Consider the following 18,000-nt stretch of genomic DNA (forward strand, 5'->3'; position numbering starts at 1 on the left):
GCTTCTCACAATTATATACAAACTAGAATTTAAGTAACACGTCACATTATCAATTTTAGATATTGAAAGAAAAATTAAATTAAAATTATTCCCGATTTGAGATGGACTCTTTGACGCTGTATTTTTATTGAACTATATTAAGTTTATATAAAAACAACAAAGTTTTTTTGCAACTTATAAAGAATATTTAAAAACAATACATTATTCTTAAAAGCATAAAATAATCGTCGACCCTGCCAGGATTCGAACCTGGAATCTTCTGATCCGTAGTCAGACGCGTTATCCATTGCGCCACAGGGCCGGTTGTGCAAATTCTAAAAAAAGTAGAACAAATTAGACATAAGTAATTTATATTTAGTAGTTAGTACCTACCTCATAATAACAATTATATTTTGGATATATTCATCCAATTAGTTAATTAAAGCTCTATTGACATTCTAGAACAAAATGAGGTGGCTCAAAATAAAAAAAAGAAACATTCCATCTTATTCATGAAATTATTATTTATAAGAGTCGTTCAAATAATATCGTAAGTAATCGTTTATCGTGGAATGATATATTTTATTTTATTGGTTTTTTTAAGAATCAGTTTTTGAATGGAAATTGTACAAAACATTTATTGTGTGATTTTTTAAATAAATTAATACCAAAAAGGAATGAAATTATATTTGTAAAGTTAAAAAAATTACTACTGTCGACCCTGCCAGGATTCGAACCTGGAATCTTCTGATCCGTAGTCAGACGCGTTATCCATTGCGCCACAGGGCCCCTTGTTCAATTGCTTAAAAATGTAAAACGATTTTAAACAGTTTTATTCACATCAGTACCTTCCTCAGAATAGGAACTATACATAATTATTAATTAATCTCTTAAAAATAAGAAAAAATAAAATAAAAAATAAACCGGCCAAGTGCGAGTCGGACTCGCGCACCGAGGGCTCCGACCAAACCTATTTTTTATTATATTGTAACTTATAAATTTATAAAGTTTATATATTGTAACTTTAAAATTTATGTTTTTGCAATTTTTTCTTTATATGTGCTTTATGACATTGGTTTTAACAAAATTTCAAGACTCTGTGTTTACTGGAAGTACCTACCTTGTAGGTTTTGATTCCCTTGCAAGTTTCAGAATATTATGCCGCTTTAATTGCTATTTCTTCTAATTGTGTTGACAAAGAAGTTTGATTTTATTACATCTTAAAGATATTATAGATCCGAATTTTTGATGTGAATATCAATTTAATACATGTAAGCGTTCATGAGTGAAAGGGTTGTAATGACTGTATTTTTAAATGTATCGCAAATTTAACTTTTTTGAAAAATGTTTTATAAATAGGCACATACGACTATCTAAAGTCTAAACACTCGTGCTATCAATATAAACATCGATTGTTACAGAATAACCAATTTGCGACATTTGTGAGAGCATGTGCGCGCCCCGCCCGCCGCCCGCCCATGCTTTAGCGCTACAAATTATACGTCTTTCATCTGTTATTGCTCGCACGTGCTGGATTATTTGTTGATTCTCGATTTAAACTATATTTCGCAAGCTTATTACTGTTATTTGTGATTCATAAGTCTATACGACAAGTGATGGTTTAGAAAAAAACTGTACTTTGCTCAAAGCTTTTTCGTGAAAATTTTGTTTCGTTATAAATAGAAAAAGCTTCCATTTAAAGTTTGAAAGGATGAGGATAACGTACATATTGAAAATAATTTGAACATATTGGGAATTGTTAATTAAAATGTTTGTGTTAATTATTTTTTTAATAATGAAATGAATGAAATAAACGACGCGACCGATGCTGTGAGTTGAAAGCTAGTTAGTAGTTATTAAATAAACTTGCAATACAAACCAGCCCGAGATTTTACATACTTTAAAATAACTTTTATTCTTAAAATTTTTAAATCAATAAGCTAGAGTCAGATAATTTATTGCAGACGTAGAAACGTCGTGGCTGCTTCCTGTGGACGGCTGCATCCGGACCTCATCCGCCCGCTAACCGAACCTGCATATCTCGTCTTTAAAGAGGTTTTATATATCCTTCGTGGTATATTTTCGAAGTTCATGAACGAAATAAATGAATGATTTGTTTTGTTTTACGCACTTAGGCAGGCAAGAGAGATACGCTTTGGCACAGCGCTTTGGTCTATCAGTATGAATATTATAAAGAGGTTATGTTCTATAAAAGAAAAATTTGTAAGTGACGAATAAAGTTAAATCCTGCTGGGCTGATAAAAAAAAATTGAACAACAGCTTTAATTAGCTTACAAACGTAGCTTGTCTCAAAATATTGTTAACTAGCTGCTCCGCGCGGTTTCACCCCCGTGGCTCCACTCCTGTTGGTGGTAGCGTGATGATATATGCCCTATAGCCTTCCTCGATAAATGAGCTATCAACACCGAAAGAATTTTTCAAATCGGACCAGTAGTTCCAGAGATTAGCGCGTTCAAACAAACAAACAAACTCTTCAGCTTTATAATATTAAGTATAGATTTGTATATGTTACCGGAAATGTATGAAATCAAGGAATTGTATACAATTCCTAGGAAATGTGTACAATTCCGATACCATTTAGGAAATGAAAAAAATATTGTTTAAAAAACTATTTAATGCATGCATATCCTAGGAAATGTATAATCTTCCTAGGAATTGTATACAATTCCTATATCGTATTAGGAAATGTGTAAAGTAAATGCTTTCTGTAATAAAACACGTTGTTATTTTTTTTATTATACCTAGCTCTTATTGATACAATCGGGTAACAGTCATACCGTAAAATTGTAATAATATTATGTTCATATTATTATCTTTGATCGTTCGATCTTCGTCGACGGAGCCCCGCTTCGCGGGGCTCCTATTTCTGTGTAGTTTTTTTAAACAAACCTAACCTAACCTAACCTAACGGCTAACCTAACCTAAACCTAACCTAACTTTGAGGGCGAATATCTCGGCTATTTTTGATTTTAGAGAAAAGTTGTTCCTATAAAACATGCTTAATATTATATATCTATATTATATATATCGTATAAAACAATAATAAATAGGTGTTATAATGACACCAACTCCATCAAAAATTTTCTATGTCCTGCGCCCCCTTTGCTTTAGTCCAACCCTTGCCTGCGACACATCAATATCTTAAATGTTTTACATTTCCGATAGCTATTTAGGAAATGTATAGATTTCCTAGGAAATGTGTATAAAATAATTTACTTCACACATTTCCGTACGATTTTAGGAATTGTATATATTTCCTATGAATTGTATACAATGACGGATTACATACATTTCCTGTAACATATACATCAAATGCCTAGGTAATCTACTTACCTGGATTTTGATTACGATATACAACTTACGAGTATTAATTTTCTAATAAAAATATTTAACACAATAAATAAACATCATACCTATATAGTCTATTATACTGTATCCAAAACACAACAAAGGATTCTCATTTCGTTGATGAGAATTTTGTATCATTACATTTAACTTTCCCGTGAGGAAGGGCCTGTAACTAGGGTGTAATTGGCCGAGATGAGGTTTAATAAGTTTTTAATAGCTACGGGCGTCTCGCTATCCATCCCGAATATCGGACAGCTTCTTTGAAATACCCTTTAATTATTATTTCATTGGATTCTGTGGAGCTTGAGTACATATTTATGTATAAGATTTGTTTCGCAGTCTATTATGGATGAATTGATAGAACATTTTTAGTATTGGGAATAAAAAATGTTTATTTTTCTTAGGACATACGACACGAAATAAAATGCAGTTTAATGTAATCTAAGTATAGGTAGGTACCTACTGATGTGATTTCGAAATTATGTCGAGTAAATTTTTTATAGAAAATATCAGAGCAATCTTGTAATAGCCTAAAGCTTGAGAAATCCATTTCAACATTCGCTATTACGAAAAGGGAAAAATTTTCACCAAATAGATATGACCCTCAAAAGAGGTCAGCACCTGGCCTAATAGTTGATCCGTGTGACAGGGACAAAATACGCCTTTTACAGCTCTTAAAAGCGTACCCTTTTCAGAGCCTCGAAACGAAACGTTTGAGAGATAATTTTATAATTCTTCCCTTTCGAGTCATTTTCAGCTATCAAATATTTACATGACATTTCTGATTTGCTAAACAGGTTAATTGAGAGGCAATTAATAATTTGCATGAATATTACGAAATATCATTGCTTAACGTGACTTAATAAAAATGGGGGAGCACTTAGATTTAAAATGCCATTGTTGAATTTACAATGTAATTTACATGTTACTATTACGCTAATTGTGGTTTTGTTTTGTTACAAAAATGTGGGCGTTGAAATTGTAAGCGTTGAATAGAATGGCAATTGTTTGCAAAAATATTTTGACAGAAAAATTCGCGCCTATCCTGCTGTCAAAATTGCCGCCCAATTATGTTCGCGTACTAGTTGTCGCCCTCTATAATTTGAAATTAGAACGTTTAACTTTTTTATTACGGCCACGTGTCAGCAGCCAAACAAAAATTAGTTTGGTGTCGATGCGAAAAGTTACTAACTTTAATGAAAATGGAGAACCCTGTAAATATTATGGCTATAAAAGTCCGTTGAGATTAATGGTTGTAAAGTTTTTGATACTTATACAGTTTCTGAATTTTGAAATTGATGAAAATGAAAATCAAAAATATAAGTTGAGTTTTTCGTAAGATATCTTGTTTACAAACTGATATCCACGCAAAATTTTTCTCAATTAACTTTATTTTAATGATAATAATCGAAATAAATAATCTTATACCTTTTGCTTTAATTGGTTTAGGTACTTAATTTTTTAGTATAAATGTCTTTGGAAATTGTTAAAGATAATCTGTGGATCGTGATTTTTTGATTTGGTGAAAATAGAGCGCTTAGGTAGTGCTCTATTGTCCGAAATGTGCAATAATGTTGATAAAAATTCATTATCCAGCTATCCTATATTTGGGTTTTTTAATTACATAATATAAAAAAAATTAAATTCGAACAAAATAAAGAAGGTACATTATATCTTTCCAAGTAGGTAACGGTAAACGTCAAACGAATGCGCGGTCTTAAAAGCTTACCAATTATGGGGCTAAAAGCAACGTCGGGTTCTCTGACTTCGCAGAACGCGGTTTCCTTAGCTCATCAATTTTGTACGGAACACTCTCAACGCTTGGAAACTTTTCATGCGACTTCTTGAATTATTGAGGGGATCTGCTCCATGTTTTAAGGTTGATAAGAATTAATCTTTGATGCTTTAAGTTGGTGATTTTAATTGAGTTGGTTTTATTTTTTTCAATACCTGTATAAGAGACGTTTCGAGAGTTTCAATTTTGATTTCTGGTACTTGTGGGAATCTCTGTAGATGGTTGAATATAATTGTGCTATTATTTTTACAAAAAGAGAAGGAAAAGCTTATATGCACTACTGGTCGAATTTTTAATTAAAATGTAGTACCTAAGTAGCGCTAATGTGAACTCGCTAGGCTAAACCGATCATACACGCAAACCCTATATTCCTAGTTTCCTCTAGTTAGGTTTATTTTGCATTCCTCATCTTATGTTTATTTATTTTACCAATAAATACTCTTCCTACCAAAAACTCTAGCAAGTTCAAGGCAAATATATTTTTATTGGTTTAAATTTATATTTCAATGTAGGTATAGTACACGCCACGCGGTCACTTTGAACAAAGATTAAAAGTGACATCAATCTAAGTAGGAGAAAACTCAAAAAAGTAATAACGAAATAAAAACAACGTACAGGTACATCAGTATCACGTTTAAAGCTGTATAAAACAAAAAGGAAGAGACTCTGAGTGCCACAAGCAAACCTTAAAAACTTTCCGACATGAAAGTTTAAAAGTGATCCGGGATGCCCGCCTCCCGGCGTTGCCTAGCAACGCCCGCGCCTCCCTAGCCACAAATCTCGGATTTGGGACTGTTCATTAATGTGTGTTTATAAATTTGAAAAACAGCTCTTAAAACTATGGGACGACATTTTTTATAAGGTGGATAGCCATTTTACATTATTATGATTGTGTTTTTTCAATTAGGCAGAGGCAAGGGCCTTCTATGTAGGTACTTGGACTTGGAATTTGGATTTGATTTTCATGTTTTGTTTTTTAAATAAAATAGTCTCAATGTTTAATTTTGCTCTACAAAATATTAGAATTATATTTACGTAGCAATAAAAAATTAATAGAGTAGGCACAGTTATTACCTACCCTTGTAAGTACCTATTACTTTGCGAAACTTACACTACTCTACCTCTCTACTTTTAGTTCAATTATGCATTATTCTATTTTATTATTACAGTGAGTAGTTTTTATCAACTTTCGCATAATTTTACCAGACGATATCTTTCATCTTTGCTTGCTTTGTGAATGAGTAAAATGATATCTCAAGTAAATAGTGTTACAGGTTTCATATATTTACCTATTTCCTTATCTAAGCACATGTATTTTACCGTATCTATAGCTACACATAAATTACAACTGTGTCTGTAAGCATAATAATAACATTAGGTTCATTACCTACTCGTACCAATCATAATAATCATTTCATTATATGCAATTTAATATCTACATGATTATGACATGATTCGTCGTAACAAATGATATCTACTTTGAAGTAGAAATCTTGTGATTTCCTTCTATCGGAGATGTATCAAATAATCTATTCAAATAAAAATGAATATTAGATGTTATTTAATTAATGAACGTGCCAAAAATCATAAAATAAGCTTTAGTAAAACAAAACATTTCCGTTGAAAGTGTCACATTAAAAGAAAAATATTCACTTAAGAGGCTTAAACGGCTAAGGTGAGTTCTTGGTATTTCCTGTAGTATTAATAAATTTGTTTTCTTATAAACATATATTTACAAGACATCATTTTACACAGTACCTATGTAAATAATTTTTAAAGCAAAAACGTAAATAGCTATAAGTACAATAAACTAAATATAAAGCATTAAACTACTCTACTAAACTTCAACACAATGCGACGGAACTTAATTCGTTGCAATTTGCGTCACACATAAGACAAAAGGAATGCTCTGAGTGGTGAAATCAATTAGCATGCAAATGTAAGAAAACGACCATTAGGGAAGCCTCCGTATAACGCATCCCCCGATGTATTGATCATACGATACTCACACGCTTACATACGCCCGTCTCTTTTTAACAGATCGCTACAAACATAAACAATTTAACTATAAAACGCTTCTTCTCAACAACAACGCAAACGAAACAACGTCTTAACACTTAGAGTTAAGAATTATTATCGTCGGGAGAAACTTTGTTATAAGCTGTTTTGTTGTGGAGATTGCGTTGTTATGTCAGTAAATTCAGCGCCTATCTTAGGAATAAAGATCTCTTTCAGTGGTGGGTTGCGAGAAAATGAGTATAATATGTATTAAAACATTCAGAGGTCTTTATTGATGGCTGACGTAATTATTTTCATTTGTTGTAAGTTTATTTTATAATGTATTTAGATAAGGGGTTGCTTTTAAAGTTAAACTTAAAAATAATATTGACAAAGTGAACCTACTTTTTATGGAGTTGCTTTTTACTAGTCTCAATGCCAATTGTATTGTATTGTCTAATTGTATTAGTATAGATTTTAGATCACCTCATCTATTCTAATACTAAAGATGTCTTTGAATTTGATGTCCTTTAAATATCGAATACATCTTGATACTTTTAAATACACCCACGTATTAATTAATTAAATTGGTACCTTTTTAATCATAAATTAAAAAAAAATATTACGAGCCATGGACGGTTTCCATAGCCAAATTGTTAGAATTGATCTAGAAAAAAATTAAAGTATTTTGGGGATTTTTTCTCTTCAGCTATTGCAATATTTTCAACAATTAGTTTTCCTGTAGCTTTCCAATACTAGCGCCATCTATGTTCATTTTCACAAAACAATGACGTGAACGTTGAGCGAACTATTTTCGGGACCAAAAAGACATGCGCGGGAATCACACTCTTGCCATATAATTTTAAGTCTTATGCAGTTGAAATTTAGCACTCATTCATATCAATAAACTGCGCAAGCGTAGTGAGCTCGAGTCCGCCATGTCTGAATACTGAAAACTGACAGAATATGGAGTGTTTGTATCACAAATTTTTTAACAATTATGTGTGAAATTCATAATATTAATCGAAGATAATCAAGAATTCGTGTAATGTGAGGATGAGGTTTGAAGGTAGGTAATTTTTATACAGATTCCTGAAAGTTTTCTACTACTACACAACTATATAGGTAGTTTGTTTTTATTGTGTCAATATGACACATATGGTAAGGCTAAATTATGATAGAAAAGTATTTCATGATAATAATGTTCTGTTATTTATACGAGAGAAATATTAAATTTTCTCCTAAAGCTGACACTATTTAAAAATTAACTGTTTAACTCATGTTTAACTATTTACAAAGAATGTCAACATAACCTGAAATTTTACGCAGCTTTGGTTAATAATTTAATTTGTAGAGTATTATTTCTATTGATAGAGAAGATATTATCTTGAAGATATTATGTGTATTGATAAAATTTATTTAGGTAGTAACAACAAATCCGTTACTGTTGTATTGTTAAATGGGAATTAGCTTCTAATGTAAATCTCTCAAAATTTTTTTCAAGCACGTATTTAGCATGTGAAATATTTTAATTTTGTGTTTCAATTCACTATGTATGCTGAATAATATTCCTGATATGTGACTTAGTAGCTCTATATGATTAGCAATACAATATACTAAGTAGGTCAGAATTTGTTGGTAACAAAACAAAAATAAAAAAGTTATCTTCTACTCAGTATTCTACAGCTTTTTTTCGATGCATATCCCTCACTGCGGTATGGTTAATACGAGTATAATCACTTTATACGAAATGTAACCAAAGATAAGGTATAAAGGAGTCTATGAGCCGTGGTTGTGTCCATTGTAATCATGGGATTAGGGCGCTATAAGGCGATAATGCAGTGGGTTGCGCTGATGTCGTGACACATGGCCTGTATGAATGGCGAATAAATAAAAAAGGAACATAATATATTTGATAGAATAAAAAAGTTTGAAGGGCAGATATATGAAAAATTAAATAAAGAGGTGAAATTATAGAGAAACTTAAGTGAGTTTGGCGAAGACTATATAATTGCGAATGCTTTTACTTGGCTATATTGTGTGATTTGGAATGTAGGTCAATAATATAACATATTAAAAAAAAGTTCTAGTAGCTGCAGCTAGTGGTGTAGTTTTTATGACATATTTGAAAAAACTCTCCTATCCACGAGGATAGACACATCAAGTTCATATTAATTTTGTTCTCTACAATAGCGGTTAGTGTGTCAGATGTAAACCGCTTGTGTCGGACACCCCGACATACGGAGCGCACTTGTCACGAAGCGCATAATTTGTCCTCCATTATGGCTTCATTTTATACTACAAAGTAGGGTCCGATTAGACCCGGTCTCGTCTTTCCTACGAAACAACTGTGCAGTTTGATTGAGAGGGTCGCGAATATAAATAATTCATTCGATGTATTGAAATTGTATCGTAATAGATTTTCGGATGGGGCGCTGATTAACACCTGTTTTGTTATTTTGTAATGTGAGGCTGGTGTGTTTTTGTTAATAGTGTCATATTCTATTCTGCGTCACATATTTGATAGACGAAAAGCAGTATGTTTTTTTGGCATGTGATCGGCATTCAATACTTTCTACACTATAAATGGCGTCTCTTCCAAAGCTAGTTGAATAATTTTTAACCAGTCTAATTTGTCAAAGAAAATCTAAAGATTTATTTACAATATATGCAGTAAAAACTGCATGTGAAAATATTTTATTGCACTTAATTATTAGGTACTCAATTCGCAAAACTAATAAAAACATAAAATCCTACTCTACATTTTTCAATCCGAGCTAATCGTCATTTCTTAGCCTAGATTTTCTGCCCGATTTCAAAACTAATAGCATAATGTGAAATGAGGTGTGAATATTGCGTCTCAATGGGGTGCCAACCCGCTGGTACCCCCGGGGGCGCCAGCTGCCCACCCCTTGCAATGATGGACAGGTATGCGCTATGGCAAGATTTGTATGGAACAATTTGTCGAAGGCGCGTGCCGGTTTCACTTTTTTGGGGTTTTAGAAAAAAATGTAGTGACAATGTTATTATTGTTAAATACCGGACACGTTCTTTTTTCAGTTTATGCAGTAGGTAAGACTAACCTTATCTGTATGAAAGGTAAATGAAGATGCACTCATAAATTAGGGAACGAATTAAGGAATGATCGCTACTTTATTGTTATTAGAATGTATAGAAGTTCTTATTTGATGAAGCAGGTTTATTAAGAAAACAAATCTCAACCATCAATCAAAAGCTAATTCTCACTTAAAAAACATATGTGGCTACTTAATAATATTTTCCAAACGATTTACAAAATCGGATGTCTACTCTTAATTGTCTAACATACAAATTTTCGCTAGCCATCATCCTAGTAATTCTAAGCGGCATGGCTTGCTGTATGCGACGCGGCCCCCACCACCCCCACGGGCACGGCGTAGAACAAGCTCACCATCACTATGTGCCAAGGGGAACGGAGAAGCTAACCCGGGAGTCAAAGCTGCTACATGATACCAAGTAAGTTACTGTTTATGGTTTTTTAAAGATCTACGTTCCGTTCCTTTGCACGTTTTGCGATGAACACATAAACAAAATTAATAAAACTGCATTGAAAACCTATATTATAAGTATCAACATGAAATAATTGTAACATGTTTCGTGCAGCATTTAGCTCAAGCTGATTCCTTGTGTTTCATTCCAATTTGTTTATTTATTTGCTTGAATATTTATTTATATGCTTTTGATAATTAATAATTTTTCTTTCTTTTAAATACGAGAATCCATATTATAATATGAATATCTATAAAAACTAAGGTTAATAATATATTTTCAGACATATCGAAGAGGATGTACAAGAATTGACTCCAGAATTGTTGGCTAATATGACCCCGGAGGAATTGGAATTTCATTATTTTTCAGCACACGACTTTGATAGGAACTCCATGTTGGACGGTCTGGAAATGCTAAAGGTAAAAATAAAATGTTATATTTTGTTCTTTATTGTTTTATCGATTATATTATCTGTTTCGAATAACTAATGAACTGGTTGAATTAATCATTCGTTATTATGTTTCACACAAAATTATTAAAAATAATAATATGTATTAACTAATTATACTATAAATTTCAGGCAGTGTATCATACAATGGAACACGAGCCTCACTCAGATGTTGAAGATTCCATAGAGCCAGAAGCTAATAATATTGCGACGTATATTGGTAAGGATATAATATTTGGATATCATAATATTTTTCAATTTAACAATAACAAGGCATTGAGAAAGATACATGTCTGGGTTGACGTATCTAGCTTTATATCTAATACTTTAATAATTTTCCTAACAATAACATTTTACAAAATTCCAGCGATAGTAGACCGTACTCTAGAGACGGACGACACAGACGGCGACGGCTATGTTTCGTACGCGGAGTATCGCGCCGCTCGGCTTAACAACCCTACAGAGAGGACGCCCAGAGTTGTGGCCGCTGGCTCTATATAGCACAGGTAAGATATAATGTAATAGATATAAATACAATTCCAGCGATGGTAGACCGTACTCTAGAGACGGACGACACAGACGGCGACGGCTATGTTTCGTACGCGGAGTACCGCGCCGCTCGGCTTAACAACCCTACAGAGAGGACGCCCAGAGTTGTGGCCGCTGGCTCTATATAGCACAGGTAAGATATAATGTAATAGATATAAATACAATTCCAGCGATGGTAGACCGTACTCTAGAGACGGACGACACAGACGGCGACGGCTATGTTTCGTACGCGGAGTACCGCGCCGCTCGAATTAATAACCCAACAGAGAGGACGCCCAGAGTTGTGGCCGCTGGCACTATATAGCACAGGTGAGATATAATGTACCGTACTCTAGAGACGAACGACACAGACGGCGATGGCTATGTTTCGTACGCAGAGTACTAATTGTACACTTTAAATTTTGAAAAAGAAATAGTGGAAAAGTTTGATGTGTATAGAAAATATAAATAAAACAAGTGATATCATTTTAATTTTTTTATTGTAAAATTATTTACAAACAAAGTACACTTCGATAAGATTACATAAATTCAAGTATTCAATGTATCAAGTACAAATTTGCATGGTCATTACGCAATTAATTATAAATATACCAGAAAAAATATTACTTACTAATAAAATGCCAAAGAATATCTACGGCTGTCATTTTAAATCGTATTTTTTTTAAACTGGATATAAATAATTTCACTTATAAGTAGAATGGCCATGTTGATTGAATAAGTAGATAATTTAAATCATTAACATGAATGAATTGATCTCAATTTTGTATATTGAACTAACAGACAGTTTAATGCTTCTGCTTTGAACTACCCTACGGCATTTGAATAGACATTAATTTTAACTATCTACACTTAAATATGACATCGACACTTAAAGCATTAAACAATTCCAGGGCCACGATTCTATGGAATCTCATAAGCAACTAGCTACATTGGTATCGCTGTTCGCACGGCTTGCCCTGCTCGCCCCACGCCGTGGCCTGCTGGATGCCGTGTGATACGTTCTCGTATGGTTCCAAATCAATACTGTTCCTGAAAGACATTGTTTATTGTTGATTTATGACGTTAAAAAGATTGAAAGACAATAAATGGTGTGTGGTGTAGTAAACTTTATGTTTGATTTGTGTGTTTATTCAAATTTATACTGTTCCTGCAAGACATTTATTTATAATTTATTATTAGTGAGATTAAAAGATAAAGTATGGGTGTCGTTAATATTAAAAAATTTTGGTACATAATAATATTGTTCCTGAAAGTTAAATACATTTAATTACGTTGTGTTAAGTTATAATTGGTGACGATAAAAGACAATAAAGGATAATACGTAGTGTGTTTTTTTTTATGTTCATATTATGTTGTGTTAAGTTTTTGTGTGTGTATATTAGTAATCCGTTTAAATAGATATGAAGAAGAAGAATAAATGAAGATTTTTCACTTAAGTAACAAATCTGTTTGCCTGCACCTAATTAAAACATTTCTATACATAAAAATGAATCAAAAATATCATCGTTTCGGCAAGCCAGACAGTAAGACGAGGCCGTAGACTTGTGTGTATTCATAAAACTGCAAAGAAAAACATTAAACCATACCCCTGCACAAGTTTCGTTCCCTGCAATATGAGTTCCGCTCCTGAAGCATAGATGGCGGCCTGTTGCGGCTTCTGGCAAGCCAGACGGTAGAGGCAGCCGTAGTCTTGCGTCTGCTGCCCCACTAGATAGCTCAGATATAATAGGATTTCGTCTTCAGTTATGTATGATGCGTTTTTGTTATCTGTTAATGTGGAATTAAAATTAGAATATTTGTTATGTTCAGCTGCAAGTTCCATATGTTTTGTAGAAATTAAAATGCAACAGTGGCTTTTTTATTTTGTAAAGAATACATAGATTTACATTTTTTTTTATAAGTTACTGCATAAATATGGTAGGTAGGTACATAATTGTTGGTGTAATTTGGGGATATATGGCTCTGTTTAAGTGTCCGGACATTTACTTTAGATCTAAAAGTATTTAAACATTAAGTACTTACAAAAAAAAAAAAACAATATCAACAGCATATATAACTGTTCCAATACAATTTATTTAACAAACTTCCGCAAATCTGACAGTCATTAACGCACGGTGTCTGCAGATTATCCCTTGCAATGGGATTACTTCGAGAAAGGACAAGAAAAACGCATCCAACTCTATTGGATTAACTTAATAGCCCTGATGGTCAGTTTCGGCACGTGGTCAAAGGCTTAAATATTTAAAAATTTGGCATAATACTCTTTATTACGTTCGTTTAAAGTCTAGAATAGTAAGTAGGAAACGAGAAGACTAGGCAGATGTATGTTTACTGAACTAGTAGGTACTTAGTAGCTTCCGGATTATTGTTGTGGACATTTTATACTTTATTATGATTATTTCCTGATATGTAAGATGTAGGCGCGTGCGAACCTTTTATTTATTTTTCGTTTTTATTTGAGTATTAATAGTCTATCGAAAATCAAATGCGGTTTATGAAAAGCTCTACAGTCTACACCATTATGTGTCTTTTTGTATTTATATTAGTTAGTTATTATGGTTTCTGACGTCTATTTCATATTAAATAACCGGCTAATTATTATTATTCATCACATTAAATGTTTTAATCTTGTAATATCTTCACAAATTGGTGCTAATTTTTGTTCTTTTATAACTTATGTTTGCGTGACTTTAGATATAAAATCCTGCTTAAATGATAAACGCGAAAATACATTTTTTGTAACGATTTCAACTTTCAAGCGATAATACGAATTTTTATGATATATGCCATATTTTCAAAAAACTACCGTTAGTACAGAATCAATTGACTCTCATACGTTGCATGTTTAAATGGTACCTTCTAAACTCCTTCCATAATGATGATCCTTCCAAGCACCAGCTCCAAAGAATCCCGCAGCCAGTACTAGAGCCTTCAAAACTATGAGGATCACCAGATTGGTCAGGTTCAAGCTTAGTACCTGAGTGTTAGAGAGAAAATTTGAGTAGAATAATTTGAAAAGTATGGAAACGACCTCGTACTGTTACATTATATTTTTTTTATTTTTTGTCTCAAATATCGTTAGTATTTATTTGAAACATTTTATGCTGTAGGTTGACTTTGTTACATTTTTTCTACAATTAAGTATCTATTTATATTTTTCTGATACGAAATTGATAGTAGAGTTAACATGCTAATAATAATTAATAAAACTTTTAAACAATAAAGCAATAATACATGGTATTTCAATGAATAGGTAAACATCAATTATAAAATTACATATTTATTTCATTCTTTCTAATTTCTATGAATATTTACTTTATTATTTTATTTATAACATTTGTTTTAATACTCACAATTAGTTATCTGAACTTAATATTATGTACTATTATAACAAAAGACAACCCCAAGAATCATTCAACAAAAACTTCGGAACGGCCGATAACGCAAAGCTGAGTCATGCAAAAATGCGTGCAATCAATATACAAGTGCGATACGAACCTGCGAAATGCAGTCAAAACCAACCTGACTGCTCCCTGTGGACCTTGCTATGAAATCCTTTGCCAGGCTCGACATAACCTGACTCCCAGCACCACTGAGGAAACTCCCTGCTGTATCCAGGAACGTAGCCCGGCCATATTGCGAAGTATCGTTCAAGCTATTGTCGAACCGATCAATCGATTCGCTCTTAAAATGTGCAGGCTTGTCCTTCGGCAGCAAAGCGCTGGTATCAAAATTCTTCGGGTACATTTTCTTGGCATATTGTGGGGAGGAATATGCTCCGGAATGCGCAAGGGTGACACAGGGTAGTAATAAGAGATAGAAGACGACCATTTCTAAAGAGTGCCGGATGGTAACTGCAGGTACAATGTGCAGAGATAGGATGTTAAGAATCGGGTGCAGTGCGCTATTTTATCTCTTTAAGTCCGCTTTTGTTTTTTGCACGCACGATGACATCTCCTAATGGTTCTATTGTTGTTGCTTTCAAGTGGTGTGGATTTTAAACATTACCAAACGTATTGCTCAGTTCTACAGGCCTAAGCTGGTATTCGGTAATACAAGGGTAATACGATAACCTTAGACAACATGATTTTTTTTAATGACGACACAATTTTGCAACCTTGCAGTAGGAATTTAAATTATCCCCTTTTTAATCCAATTAATTTTTACCTTAATTTAAAAGCGGTGTAATTTTTTACACGACATCATTAATATTTTATGTTTAAAGATCAAGGTGGCTATTGCCACTATTGGATAAATATTTATGGAATAAAGAAGCGACGGTCACAATCGACATGAGGCGACAATGATAAAGAAGCGGAACCTTTTTATTTAGACCACGCTACAAGTCAATTTGCTTCCGTAATAGTTATGTAGTTATGTAGGGCAGCGATGACTGCACTTTCGGTGAATATGATGTAATATGTTATGGCACCTCGATAATATTTGGGGTGTGACAATGTCATCATACATTTAGGAGTCTTCATACATATTAGCACCTAGTAACGCACCTACTTGTTTACGTCTTTCGCCTATTTTTGTTAAACCGATGCACCCCTCTTTTCAGGGTATGCAGAATTTCATGTTACATCGTTATTTTTAAGATGATTTTAAACTTCTTAGCTGATTGTTTTTCCTTTTAATGAAGTACTTACATAAAACATTTAATGTTCTAGGACTCAAAATGAATGAAAGACAAAAAAAAAATTGTGGTATAAATCCTTTATAGTTCAAATTATAGAATTGTTTTTCTCTAGGTCTATCGAATTCACTTTACAGTTTTTAACTAATTTATATTGTACATATTTCATAGGAATGGGTTCCACGAACTCTACATAACCAATAGATGATTGCTGGAAGGTAGGTACTTTCTTTAAAAGTTAAAGTGGAGTTGAAAGTAAAATGACAATAGAAGACTACATTATCTAAGTGTTCATGGTCCACCATGCATGATATTTCTAGACTATTCTTCCATAGACAGGGTCGTAGATATTGTTATGTATTTTGATATAATATTATGTTTTATTTTAAGTTATGACTTATGTTTTTTAAAATAGTTATGGATACTAGCTGTGGTACTACTTAATACAATTACAAAAAATATTGATCATAGGCTTGAAATGATCATGCTTTTGCACATTTTTACTATTTTACATATTTTAGTACATAATGTAAGAAGAGTCTCATTTTTAGGTCTTCTATTATATAAAAGATGAATCGCAAAATGTGTTGGTAAGCGCATAACTCGAGAACGGCTGAAACGAATTCGTTAATTCTTTTTTATAATATTCCTTGAAGTACAAGGATGGTTCTTATGTAGAGAAAACACGAGCGAAGTTGGGGCGAACCGCTAATAAATCTTAAAGTATATTTAAAAGTCGGATATACCTACCAACCAACACCTCCATTTAAAAAGTAAGATATAAAAATAAAATATTGCCTTTTTTGACAATCAATATTTAAGGTTGAAAATTTTTTTCTAACAAATTCATTACAACGCCACCTATTGTCCGCAATTACAACTAACTCAAAAAGTTTAAACGTAGAAACTGTGCGTAGAAAGGTACCCTAGTTTTATTATGTTCTCCTTTCTAAAAAGAAAGTGAAATGCACGTGTTATAACATTTATTTCACAGAGGGCGCTAATAACAACTGTACAACTGGCTTCTTTGTAGAAATTTGGATTTGAACTGTTGGTGTCACAGTTTGGTGTAGGTTAAATTATTTGGTTGTATTGTGTTTTTTAACATCAAACATGAATTGCAAAATATTTGAATATTTGTTTATTCATTCGTATGGTGTTGTGGAAATGATTCCTCCAAATTTTAAATTAATTCCATTCATTGCTTTCATATTTATAGAATTGTAACCTTTTATAAGCTAAGCATGGAGACTTAAAAATTCTTTCGACTCCAAGAATTCTTTTCTCGTTTATAATAACGCAAATACCTAAATCGTATTGTTTAAAGGAGGAAACAATAAAACAAAACCAACCCAAATAATATAAATGAAGAAAATAGACAAAACGAGATCGTAATAGTAGCCCAAAAGTTACGTGTCCGGTCACGGCGATAGAATTGCGTCACGTCAGTAAGCTTCGAAAGCGTAATTGGCGCCAATGTTACGAGATCATGAGCACTTTCCACGATCTGCCTAAATGCTGAGAACTGAAGCTCGCACAGAGGTGGCTGTGGAGCAGTCTGTTATGATATTTAAATTTTGTGTTACTTATTAAATATGTTGTTGGTTCTGTTGAAGCTCGTTATTTATGGAACATTAAATGTTTGGAATAACCGTTAAAACCTGAAAAGTTCTTTCAACAAAAACATATTCAGCA

The 18,000-nt window shown here is 32.8% G+C and overlaps 2 protein-coding genes, 1 long non-coding RNA gene and 2 other non-coding genes across 5 annotated transcripts; 2 read left to right on the forward strand and 3 right to left on the reverse strand.

Moving 5' to 3' along the window:
* Positions 1-228: 228 nt before the first annotated feature.
* On the reverse strand, positions 229-301 carry Trnar-acg. Its single transcript has one exon. It is a non-coding gene; the product is annotated as a tRNA-Arg (tRNA).
* Positions 302-695: 394 nt separating this feature from the next.
* Positions 696-768, reverse strand: Trnar-acg. The gene has a single exon. It is a non-coding gene; the product is annotated as a tRNA-Arg (tRNA).
* A 7,289-nt stretch (positions 769-8,057) lies between these two features.
* LOC123697452 (multiple coagulation factor deficiency protein 2 homolog) lies at positions 8,058-11,624 on the forward strand. Its single transcript, XM_045643975.1, has 5 exons — positions 8,058-8,210; positions 10,483-10,636; positions 10,953-11,088; positions 11,250-11,337; positions 11,485-11,624. The coding sequence occupies exons 1-5, from the start codon at positions 8,198-8,200 to the stop codon at positions 11,616-11,618; spliced, it is 525 nt and encodes a 174-aa protein (XP_045499931.1). The 5' UTR covers positions 8,058-8,197; the 3' UTR covers positions 11,619-11,624.
* A 41-nt stretch (positions 11,625-11,665) lies between these two features.
* LOC123697454 lies at positions 11,666-12,771 on the forward strand. The gene is made up of 2 exons (XR_006752239.1): positions 11,666-11,799; positions 12,557-12,771. It is a non-coding gene; the product is annotated as an uncharacterized LOC123697454 (long non-coding RNA).
* Positions 12,558-16,668, reverse strand: LOC123697453. The gene is made up of 4 exons (XM_045643976.1): positions 15,189-16,668; positions 14,523-14,643; positions 13,253-13,433; positions 12,558-12,695 (listed from the first exon to the last, which is right to left on the reverse strand). Exons 1-4 carry the CDS (start codon positions 15,495-15,497, stop codon positions 12,587-12,589), a joined length of 720 nt encoding a protein of 239 aa, XP_045499932.1. The 5' UTR covers positions 15,498-16,668; the 3' UTR covers positions 12,558-12,586.
* Between the last annotated feature and the right edge of the window lie 1,332 nt (positions 16,669-18,000).

Source organism: Colias croceus, chromosome 14 (genome assembly GCF_905220415.1).
Source record: "Colias croceus chromosome 14, ilColCroc2.1".
NCBI classification, from domain to species: domain Eukaryota; kingdom Metazoa; phylum Arthropoda; class Insecta; order Lepidoptera; family Pieridae; genus Colias; species Colias croceus.